The 11,869-nt window shown below is 35.9% G+C and overlaps 2 protein-coding genes across 2 annotated transcripts; one reads left to right on the top strand and one right to left on the bottom strand.

The window, feature by feature from the left end:
• The first annotated feature begins 3,902 nt into the window (after positions 1–3,902).
• On the top strand, positions 3,903–5,823 carry LOC139870054 (non-specific lipid transfer protein GPI-anchored 16-like). Its single transcript, XM_071857907.1, has 6 exons — positions 3,903–4,230; positions 4,342–4,368; positions 5,129–5,227; positions 5,301–5,500; positions 5,610–5,697; positions 5,795–5,823. Exons 1-6 carry the CDS (start codon positions 3,903–3,905, stop codon positions 5,821–5,823), a joined length of 771 nt encoding a protein of 256 aa, XP_071714008.1.
• An 80-nt stretch (positions 5,824–5,903) lies between these two features.
• On the bottom strand, positions 5,904–6,875 carry LOC139873508 (uncharacterized). The gene has a single exon (XM_071861434.1). It carries the CDS (start codon positions 6,855–6,857, stop codon positions 5,925–5,927), a length of 933 nt encoding a protein of 310 aa, XP_071717535.1. The 5' UTR covers positions 6,858–6,875; the 3' UTR covers positions 5,904–5,924.
• Positions 6,876–11,869: the final 4,994 nt, after the last annotated feature.

Here is an 11,869-nt window from a genome sequence, read left to right as displayed (position 1 = left end):
TTGGCCTTATCCACTTTCTGCCACGCGAAGGTTTTAGTTTTTGACCCCTCTTCTGCGGCTTTCCCTTTATCTTTCTTTGGCGGTTTGAGGTGATCCAACTTACCCGCACGGAGCGCCTCCAGTACCCGTTCCATCAAGTTTTTACACCTATTCGTATCGTGCCCGTAATCATCGTGAAATTCACAATACTTTGTCTTATCCCGCTTACCAAATTCTGTAAGCGGAGTTGGGACCGCGAAGGTCGCGCATACTGGCTCCGTCGCCAAAATTTCTTTGGGCGTTTTGGATAAGCTTTTAAGAAGCGCATAGTTCTGATTGTTGATGCCGCGCTGATTATTGCTTCGATAATTGCCATTAGATCTCCCCTTTTCACTTCTGATAGGACCGCCACTATGGTAACGCCCGCGAGAATTATTTCCGCGGTTTTGATCTCGTGAGCGGTCATCATCATCCTTTTTTTTCATTTCGCGAGCTGCTTGTGGGAACATCGTTATCTTCGCCACTCCGCATATAATCGTGACATTCTTTAAGCGCCTCAGCGTAAGTTGTTGGCACCGTATGACGCAAACGCTTGACTAGCGTTGGGTGCCGTTCTGAATTGATGCCATGTATGAGTCCTGATATCTGTTGTTCTGGCTTGAGATCTGGAATGCGCAAACATTCATTAGTATACCTTGTGAGATACTCTCCCAAAGATTCCTTGGATTTCTGCGTAATATCATGGCATTCAATGTGAGTGCGCTTGCGTGGTCTTTGATTCTGATACTGCAATAAAAACTTTGTTCGCAGATCCATGAATCCGGCAATACTGCCCGCCGGGAGTTTATTGAACCATTCGCGAGCAATGCCCTGCAAGGTCATTGGAAATATTTGGCACGCAACCGGATCCACCCAACCTTGAGTGCGCATTGCACCCTCAAAGCGCTATAAAAAGTCATCCGGATCGGACAAACCATTGTAAGTACCTAGCGTACCAGGTATCTTTGGTGCTGCTGGAAACGGATATGCAGTTATGTGCGGAGGAAATTTGTCAAAAGTAGTCGGTAGCTCGAAAGGTGGTTTAACAGGATCCCCTTTTAAACCCGCAAAGAAACCCCGCATCATGTCCTGAACGAAGTCAGGCTGCGAAAATAAGTGAACCATGTCAGGGGGTGCGGCCTGCATAAATTGCCCTGCAAGATTAGCCTGCCCCTGAATATTTTGCCAAGGTTGACCCTGCATCTGCGGATATACCCACGGCTGCGGTGTTGGAAAAGAGGGATTACTTGAAGATGCCGAATACACAGGTTGTAAGGGGAGCGAGACCTGTGGCGCAGATGCCTGCGAAAACTGAGGATACACACTCAAGAGCCCAACCGTTTGCGCTGTGCTTTGTTGTTGCGCTGTTATTGGCGCCCAATGAGAGTTTGCGTCTGGAATGACACCAAATCCCCAGCTGTTAAGTAACGCCTGCGCATCCGCAGGGGTTAAGAATTGAGAAACTGGGCGCGGTGGTTGCCAAGGTTGCAGGGGTGTAAACGACGAGTTTTGCTGAATAGTCTGCGTCTGCAGAGGTATCGAAACAGTGGTACCGTAAATAGGTACCTGGCCGCAGCAAACTACATGTGGTCCCATGGTTTCGCCACCAGCGTTTATCGGGATAACCCTTGGATCCACCGATGAAAAATCCAACCGCGTGGTTGTGACTGGTGAGTTTGCTCTTGGCGGTGTAACCCCATCCGGATATGTCGGCTTAAACCGCTGAAAGGGTTCGCCGGATACAGGTGGGGGGTACATTGTGTACCCTGCTTGAGCAGCCGCCTCCGTAGTCAAAACTGGCGTTTGCTGACTACCAGACGGCGCGTGTTGAATTGCTGTTTGAGTATGCTCCGATGATTCCTCGGAAGTCATGATACTGTTAAAAAGAAAAAATTCAAAAAAATTCTGTAAATAGCGAATCATAATTCAAAACCTAAAAAGAAAGAACAATTAAACAGTTTTGAATTAATTCGACTCTCAATGAAAGCACCACTTGATCATGCATATTTTAACCGAGGGGTCTTAACATGCTTGCTCAACGTAAAGGAGGGGTTTAAGGATCTTAGAACGTGGCTCTCCGGTCCGGCTACCGTGAATAACCCTGGCCGACATGATGATGTCGGCGGGGTGGCCAAGTGATTAAGTCCACCTTCGATGACGTCCGTCGATCAGAAGGCCCCAAGCAAGGTTGTAGGTACCAGTTAATAAAGAACTAACCTGTTAACCTTTAGAAGATGATAGAGGATGTAAGTTACGTAGGATGTGTGGTAGAAGATGGCTACGTAACGTGGTATGTTGCTAACGACGATTAGGGTTTGTATTTATAGGCAAACCCTAATTCTAGAACCGTCATAGGATAGTGATAATCGTTTCCATAACCATCTCCCCCGAATCACGGATATAATTATGGAAAAGATATTTGCTTGTTAGCTAAGCAACCGCCGTAAAGGGACCAGATACGGATCCGCATGCCGCATGACGCATGAGAGCACCCCGCATACGCACCATAGCGCATGCCCGTGTGTATGTTACATGCGCATGCGGGCTGCGGTATCATTACTAGTAATGAACTATATAACAAACCAATTAATATTGTTATTTGATTACTATGATGCCTTGCACTTTGTTCCCCAAATTAAATCTTAGAAAGAGATGGTAAATGAATTCGGAAAGAAAGAGTAAAGAAAGAGTATAATTATATGTATTTTATTTTCTTAACGAGAGAAATAAACGAACAAAAGAAAGCTTGTCATCTTTATTCCTGTTAAGTTTCTTTCAATTTGTACAGATTTAAAAAATCTACACATTTTTATTTTTTATTTTTTTTTGCTTCTTTTCTTCTCTTTGGAACACATCAAATCTCAAATACAAAATCGTTCACTTTTTTTTTCTTCTCTTCTTTATACTTATCTTTCCCCTTCTCTTGTATTATTCCTTCTGATTAAAACTTTAGAACAAAGTGCGAAATATTAGCCATTTGGACATGAGATAGAAATGAAAGTACATATCCAGTTGGCTTAAATAAAGTTTGTTATATCACTGCAACCTTTTGCATTAAATTAAATTTTAATTTACATAAAAAGATAAAAACTTTAAACAAGATGAGACATAGTCAAACTTAAAGTCTTTCTACAAAGAGATGTCTATATTCAGTATTCTCAACAAACTTACCTGTCATCAATTCCACCTCCATTATACAGTAAAGCAAGCTCAAGAAATATCACTCATTATATTGTATTTTATAACAATTCGGAGTTTAGTAAGACAATATGCACATACCATATAAAATAAACTTAAGGTCGAAACATATGATGCAAAACTAGATTCCATTTTTCTATTAAGGTCAAATTTGAGTTCAAATACATATAATGGTTAAGCTATATGAAACCTCAACTCGGGTTCTTATCAACGGCTATGCGCCACTTGTAGTAAATAACTGCATATTAATGGTGAACTATAACGCTTATTAGCCAGCAAAAGAAGGCAACAAACACATGAAACTAGAATGTAGTTACTAAAAGTTGAGTAACAGTCCAAAATAGCAAACGTTAACTTTAGTCTTAGATTACAACTGCATGTTAATCTTGGTTCGAAGGCATAAAACTAATATAGACGACATGGAACCGTACAGCTAACCGTACACAATCCGGTTTAGAGAACCACTTGAAAAACGGCACCGAATAGATACAGCACAAGTATCCTGATAGTTTTACCTAACTTGACTGTAACTCAATAAGCATATTTCAAGTCAAAACAAACTAACCAAACAACTCACCTAGTCTTATAGCCAGAGTCAAGGTGGTTCAACTCCTATAACACCAAAACTGCACCTTCAACCACCTATAAATTTCATACAAAACCAAATTACACCATCATCATCAATCATGGAACGTTTTACTATTCTATTGGCTGCGATTCTATTTGTTTCAATTATCGCAGTTACCGGACAAATTAGCACTCCGTGCACGTTATCGATGATTTCTAGCTTCACCCCGTGTCTTAATTACGTTATGGGAAGTAGTTCAAATGGAGGTTCACCAACAAAAGGCTGTTGTGATGTGGTTGAATCGCTCGTGAACACGAGCTCGGAATGCATGTGTTTAATTGTTACGGGAAATGTTCCTATTTCGCTACCGAGTCCTATTAATCAGGCGTTAGCTATTACGCTTCCGAAAGCTTGTAACTCTAAAAGTGTGCCACTACAATGCAAATGTAAGGTTTCAATAATTATACTAATGTTTTTATTGTTGTTATAACTTATAGGTATTAATGGTTTATTACTTTTGTTGAGATCTCACTACGTTTGTTTGGTCGTTTTTGCAGCTACTGGTGTTCCTTTACCTCCTGCAGGTTTTTTTTTTATCTTTTATTATACTAATTAGATTAGATATAGGAAATTCAACTCATTTGCATAAAAATGGGTTGATAGGCGTTATATTGTTTCTAATCTCTAGAGGTGGTAAATGGGTAGATCAAGTAACAGGTCGAAAGTCAAAATGGCTGGTGTTAAATACAGGTTCAAATTGGGTGACCTGCCAACACTTTTTTGATCATTCTTTAAGTTCATATAACGTAGTATTGAATAAGATTATAAGAACTGCATTCATAAATTAATGATATAAATTTGCTTTTTTCTGAAGATTTTTTTTCTAAAAAGTGCCTTTTTCTAAAGATAATGATCTAATATTGCTAAATAATGTTATTTTATAGTTTTAAAAGCCAATAATAATAATTGGGATGATTTTTCACCCATTTGACCCGGTCTGCCTGTTTATTTTAACAAAGTCTTCAAAAAAAAGTACCCATTTAACCCCTTGGGAGAAAAACACAAGCAAAATCAGCCCACGTTTAGATATAAAGGCTGAAACTTGAAAATGACACCAGTAATTCTATCAAGGGGTCAAATCTTAACTAGTGAAATCTAAAAACATGGCTGTAAATAAATAGTCTAAAGAATTGCCCATTTTGACCCGGCCAGTTTAAACTGTTACACAACTCACCCAGACAGCTTATTATACCACACCACCTCTAGTACTAATAACAATACAAGTCACACTAAAATTATGAAAATCGGTAATTAATCAAGTAATAATAACTTACTTGATTGCAGGTCCCGCATTATTTGTTCCACCGCCTCCACCAAAACGTCCGCCACCTAGAGCTTTTCCACCAACTGCAGATTCTCCATACTTGCCGCCAAGTCCTAGCGGTAACCACCATAACCATTATCCAAACCAAATTAATTCACTCAAAAAGGATTATATAAACCCTAATATTTTCAGGTTCCGCAACATCAGAATCGATTCCGGCACCAGCACCATATGAAATGACTCCAGACGATGAACCCGAGACACCAACCGCATTGGCACCAATTGCTAAACAGGGTTCAACCAGTGGTTCAGGCATCAGACCGGTTCTTACACCATCATCAGCTTCAAACACGTTACAAATTTCACCACTTTTTCTTCTGATAACGATAGTGGTAACTACAATGATGCGTTAAGTGTTTAAACAACTTTACCCAAATTGTATTGTATGTATCCAATTTCTAAATTTTCTATTGCATTAATCAAACTTTCTGATATTGCTAGTTTAATACAATTCAGATGCACAAACCTATTTGGATGATTGATACAATTCAGATGCACAAACCTATTTGGATGATTGATGCATTGCCAAGTAACTACACCTATACATTTAAACTGATTATTACAACTGTCACGACATTCTGTTTCGAGTATTACTGCAAAACTATAAAAGCGTTATGATTTATCAGATAAGAGTAAGGTCTATCATACTGGCTAAACATACCACAAAAGTTATCAAAAATAAGTCATAATGAATCAAAACAATCGGAAAATAATACATTTATCATGTAATTGAATAATATCTTGCATAACATAGTTCTATTCATTTTTCCAAGCACACAACATTAAAGAAAAACCTAAACCTTTTGAATAGGGATCTTTACGGAACGAACTTGACCAAGAGGGTTCCAAAACGGTTTGACCCGCCCACAATTTCTCAGCCGAAAAACACGTTTGAAACAAGAAAATAGCTTCACCAATTATCTTCCCAAATAGCCAATTATGCACATCCCAATACACTTCAACCGGTAATCCATCAACCAAAATTGTATAATTCCCTCTAAATTTCCATCTCAAATGTTTCACTTGCATCATTGTTTTACCATCTACACGAACCATTAGACATGGATCATTCGTACCCAAAAGATCACATTCGATTACAATCTCATGAACTTGCCCTTTACCGCAAAATTGAGCTCGAGCCGAATAACTTTTCTTCCCGAAAACATGCTGTTTCTTCGATAAGAAAACAACATTAGGAGCAAAACTAGATGCATCTATCTTACTTTTCACCTCTTTTTCCATATCCCCTAACATCAAAATCAAATCTTGGTTAACCACAATAGCAATATAGAAACCCTCAAGTGGTTCGGGTGAAACCCCGAATCTCGCAGATGCCAGATCCCAATAAATATCAATTAATTTAGAACCCACTTCAAGATTCTTGAACCCTCTTCTTTTTGAAAACAGCCATGGTTTAATTTCAACTTTACATAGACATTGATTAGTGGAATCGTCAATTTGAACACAAATACCTTGACCCAATAAGGTTTTTGTCCAAGTAATAGTAATAATGAAACATGAGAAATTGCGCAATCTGCACTGGTAAACACAAGTAACAAGATTTTGACCAATTTTACCACTAGATGTAGTAACTGGAACACTTGATGAAGAAGAAGAAGAAGAAGAAGCAGCAGCAGCAGCATCTGCAATTTGAACACCATTTTCACCAAAACAGGAAAAATCCCTCATTTATAATATAAAGTTTGCAACTTTTTTTGTAATTGAGGTTGAGATATGTAATGGAGTAATGGGTGCGGCTGTTTTAGCCCTAGATATAGAAAGCAACAATAACCCTTACATCAAAATAACAGCTTGTTAATGGGTTTTGAAATTTCACTAAGATTTCAAATTCAAATAAAGATAGAGATTAGGGCAATATTCTTGAAATTGAGAAGAAATTTGAAAAAATCACATCTAGGTAGGGAAGGATTCATTCACTTACAATCATACAATTCTCATTTATTATAGCATTGATCGAAAATGTACTTTAAATCTTTGTTTATGGTCAATTCACACTTATACGTGTTTCATAGGAGCTTAGACTACTTTAACCCTACCTTATTAAATAAAAAAATATAGTTTTTAACTGTCAGGGGACAATAATATAAAGTGAAAGTAACAGTGATTATAAACACATGTAACATTATGATATATGATGTATCAAATAAGTCTTATTAACAAAATCCTCTAAACGTATAAATAAAGAGCCGTCATCAGCTAGAAGCAAGATTCGTGACAAAAAGAAGATCACAAGACAAAAACAAATCATTACTAGAACCGTCTATCAGATAGAAGACACGAGCCGTCTATAAATTAACCGAACATATGGTATCAAATAAAGTCACGATGTATATGACATCTAGAAGATTATTTGAATGGATGATATTGTGAAAAAGCACTTAAAAATTTAAGGTTGTGTTCGCATATAAGTCCCTAAAGTCGCGACGTATATGTCGTCTAGAAGATTATCCGAATGGAGGATATCGTGAAGAAGCACTTAGAGATTTAAGGTTGTGTTCACATATAAGTCAAACAAATTCGCGACGTATTTGTCGTCTAGAAGATTATCCGAATGAAAGATACCGTGAAGAAAAACTTAGAAGATTTAAGGTTGTGTTCACACATAAGCCCTTCAAACTTAACAAAGTGTGTAGGCTACCCGGTAGACTGCACACGAACATCAAGATATATGGGCCATAACACACGAGTGGTATGTCTATGCCAAGTCAGCCCATTATATCAGGAAAGTTTGTTACGCATGGTTTTTACAACCATGAAAGGGACGGGGCCACATTGAAATGACCCGTCCTAATCCATCTGGACGAAGTCTTCAACAGCTGGTCCCATTACGAGGTTCTGACCTCTATATGCCCTGAATGACTCCATGTAATATGAGCAAATGCACAGCGGAAGGTTTCTTTCATACCTGAGAATAAACATGCTTTAAAGTGTCAACCAAAAGGTTGGTGAGTTCATAAGTTTATCATAAAATAATAAAATTCATCATTTTGATAGACCACAAGATTTAAATCCTGCATGGTACAAATGGGCCCGAATCCTATACCCACCTGTAATATACATGCGATATCTTTTAAATACAGTACACTTTGTTGCAAAATAACAATAATTGATGTCATATGATAAAAGTAATAAAAATAATAATAATCTTAAATAAAAATGATAATTTTTAGTAATTATGTTAATAATGATAATAATAACTATAAAATTGATATTAATAATATTATTAATGATATTAATAATAATACTAATTATAATTATATTAATATTGTTAATGATAATAATAATAATATGAGTAATAATAATACTATAACAATTTATATATATATATATATCAAAATTATATCTATAGATTATATATTTAAAATAATAATATTGATAACACTAGTATTGCTATTAATATTGAAAGTAGTAATAATATCATTATAACAACTTATTTTTATAATTAAATTTAATATATTTGTGTTACATTTTGTTGATTATAATTATATAATATCTATTATGTAATAACTTATATTGAGTATTAACTTCTTATACATTTTAATGCATATACATTGTACATATAATAATTATGCACACAAATCATAAATATTTATATATATATTCATTATATTATTTTACTTATTTAATTCAGATGATTAAACTGCAGTCTATAATTCCAAATCATTATATATACTTATTTTTATATTTATATATATACCTATATATATATACATATTTACTTACAACAATTGTTCGTGAATCGTCGGGCTCAGTCAAAGGTTAAATGTACACATGAACATAGTTCAAAGTTTTGCAACTTAATATTACAGACTTTGCTTATCGTGTCGAAATCATATAAAGATTAAGTTTAAATTTGGTCGGAAATTTCCGGGTCGTCACAGTACTTAGCTTTTACAGAAGTTTCCAATATAATGGAATACAGAAAACACGAAGAGGTATATAATTTAGGACAAGAATATTTATGAAAATATCCTCAGAAATATCGAAGATATTTTTGATGATATTTTGGAATTTCTAAGTTCGGAAGTTGATGAAGAAAAATTTTCCGCAAGATTTTAACATGATTTCGGAACATGATATTCTCTAAAGATTTCGGCGGATCCAGAATTACCTGGATTCTTTGAATATAGGGTTTGGCCCTTGTATTTATCCTTAGTCTCCTTCATGGTTAGCTCAATCCGTTTTTCAGTACCAAATTTTCTATCGAGCGTTCCCAACACTCCATTCTTTATCATCAACTCTTGGTCATTAAGACCATTTACTACATGCTGCTTCGTCAGCATTTTCAAAGTTACCGGATCTGGATCATTGGTTATCAAACCGAGGGGTTTCAAGAGAATTGTGTTTTTAGATGATTAAACGCTGATATCTGGTAATTGGTATGACAATTCCCGTTACAAGGTACGGATGAGTATATGAATAGGTTTTAATGAATAAATATAAGGGTTCTTCGGAGAGACTTAAGCCAATGAGTAATAAAGTTGCTGGTAAGTTTACTGCTAATGTGATGGGATATAAATGGTTCTCCGGTAACGATGATGAAGGGGCAAACGTATATATCAATGTTATAATAAGACTTATTTGAATGAAAGATCGATGTTGATTTGATGGAGCTGTGACAAAATTGGCTAATTTGAAAAGGAATTGCAAAGTTATTTTCGGTAATAGTAACGCCAAATGAGTTAGTACAGATACGTGTTAAACGTTTAATCAGGTTCCGAGTGTTTTTAGGTGCATAACTATATACATCAATCTTTTCTTCTGTAGATGAAGTGCCGTTGGTTCATCCTCTAGATTGAGGTGTTTTCAAGAATCATGAAATGTTTGATCGCATATTGTAATCGTCGAGATACAAACGAGGTTTAGAATGAAATCAAGTGGCAAACTTGAAGAATTGTTTAGTTTCATATGATGTTATAATTAATATTTTAATTCATTTTAATTGTCCAATGTTGGTAGTCCTCAGTTGATAGTCCACAGTTAACAGTCCAATAATTCATATATAGTTTAATATATAATATTCGAATTAATTAATACGTATCGTGACCCGTGTACATGTCTCAGACTCGATCACAACTCAAACTATATATATTATTGTAGAATCAACCTCAACCCTGTATAGCTAAGTCCAGCATTACTGCATATAGAGTGTCTATGGTTATTCCAAATAATATATATAGATGCGTCGATATGATATGTCAAAACCTTGTATACGTGTCCCGATATTTAAAGTGCGTAAAATAAATAACAGAAATTAAATGACGATAAATAAATTGCGAGAATTAAAATTGCGATAAATAAAAGGTGATACGGAATTAATAGTTAGCTAGGAACAGTTAGCGTGAGTTCTTAACAAAATTTCTCATAGTTAATTTGTCTGTTTCTAACAAATTTTATTTTGTCATATGTTTTCTTCATTATGTCACTTGTTGGATTCTGATAGGTCAAAATCCAAATATGAAATTGAATGAGAATGGTTATTCTGTGGTAAACGGATACGTATATCGATGGTTGTAAGTAGGATAGTAAATGACTGTTGAATCAGCTTCGACGAATGTACAGTGTAACTTATTAATGTGAAATCTAAATATTCCTCGGGTATTACCTACCCGTTAAAATATTTTCACCATTAACAGTTTGTACGAAAGAATTTTTAATTAAAATCTTTATGAAAATATATATACATATATATTTTCTTCAGATATAATCATGGATTTAATGAGTTAATGTGATATTAATCTCATTTGATTTACCGTTAGAACTAGAATATATAATCTCTAAAACATTGAAGATTACATAATCGTCATGTCGAACGAAGATAAATGATGTAGAATGATTCGTAGAACGATGATTATGCTCGAGGTACATAATGAGATGTTGAGGCGTGTTTTATTGAAACTTGAGTTGTTGGTGGTACTGGTATTGATGTTGGTGGTACTGTTGGTGCCGGTGATGTTGCTGAAGCTGATACATTTTGTACCATATTTTCCAAGGCTACAACTCGGGCGCGAAGCTTGTTAACTTATTACTCCGGGATGGTTGTCGGTAAGAACGGGCGAATGAATAAGGTTTAGAATCTAAGTTATGATAGAGTCGTGGCGAGCTATTCGGGAAATGAGGGTGAAAATGGTGTTACGGACAGGTTCGCCGGTAAGTGCTTCGGGTTCTTCATCAAGAGGTGAATTCAGTTGACGGAAAGGATCGCCTTCTTCGCGTCTCCATTGATTAAGTCGACTTCGAACCCATCAGATGAATTGGGGATGGATGATTGGTTAATTCATTATGGTGACTCTGCTTTTGGAGCTCGAGTGCAACTCCATATCGGAATAGCTGTCGAAATAACTATCGGAATAGCTATTAGAATCTGAGGACTCGAACTGGTTTGAGGGATTCATCTCGTACGATCAGATGAAGGATTTTCGATAAGAAATAGATTATAGGATGTAGATTAGTACCCTGCAATACATAATTTACATATGCATATATAATACTAAAATCCCATAAGCTACAGATGAATCTACGGAAGCTGTTAGGTAATGTCTATAGTGACAGATACGCTAAGATATGAATTTTGTCTATACACTATCGATGCACTAACTGCAGTAAGACGTGTCTAGACTAAAAATGATAAGTAGATAATTTTCTAAGGATGATAAGCAAATGATTTCCGACTAGAAATG

Source organism: Rutidosis leptorrhynchoides, chromosome 10 (assembly GCF_046630445.1).
Source record: "Rutidosis leptorrhynchoides isolate AG116_Rl617_1_P2 chromosome 10, CSIRO_AGI_Rlap_v1, whole genome shotgun sequence".
Classification (NCBI taxonomy): Eukaryota; Viridiplantae; Streptophyta; class Magnoliopsida; order Asterales; family Asteraceae; genus Rutidosis; species Rutidosis leptorrhynchoides.
This window is presented reverse-complemented; position numbering and strand designations above follow the sequence as displayed.

Excerpts from the sequence above, each read along its gene's own strand:
- LOC139870054 (XM_071857907.1), top strand. The coding sequence starts at position 3,903 with ATGGAACGTTTTACTATTCTATTGGCTGCGATTCTATTTGTTTCAATT. Across the intron at positions 4,231-4,341 it reads TGTGCCACTACAATGCAAAT|CTACTGGTGTTCCTTTACCT; the intron begins GTAAGGTTTCAA and ends TCGTTTTTGCAG. Across the intron at positions 5,501-5,609 it reads TTCTTCTGATAACGATAGTG|TTTAATACAATTCAGATGCA; the intron begins GTAACTACAATG and ends TGATATTGCTAG.
- LOC139873508 (XM_071861434.1), bottom strand. The coding sequence starts at position 6,857 with ATGAGGGATTTTTCCTGTTTTGGTGAAAATGGTGTTCAAATTGCAGAT.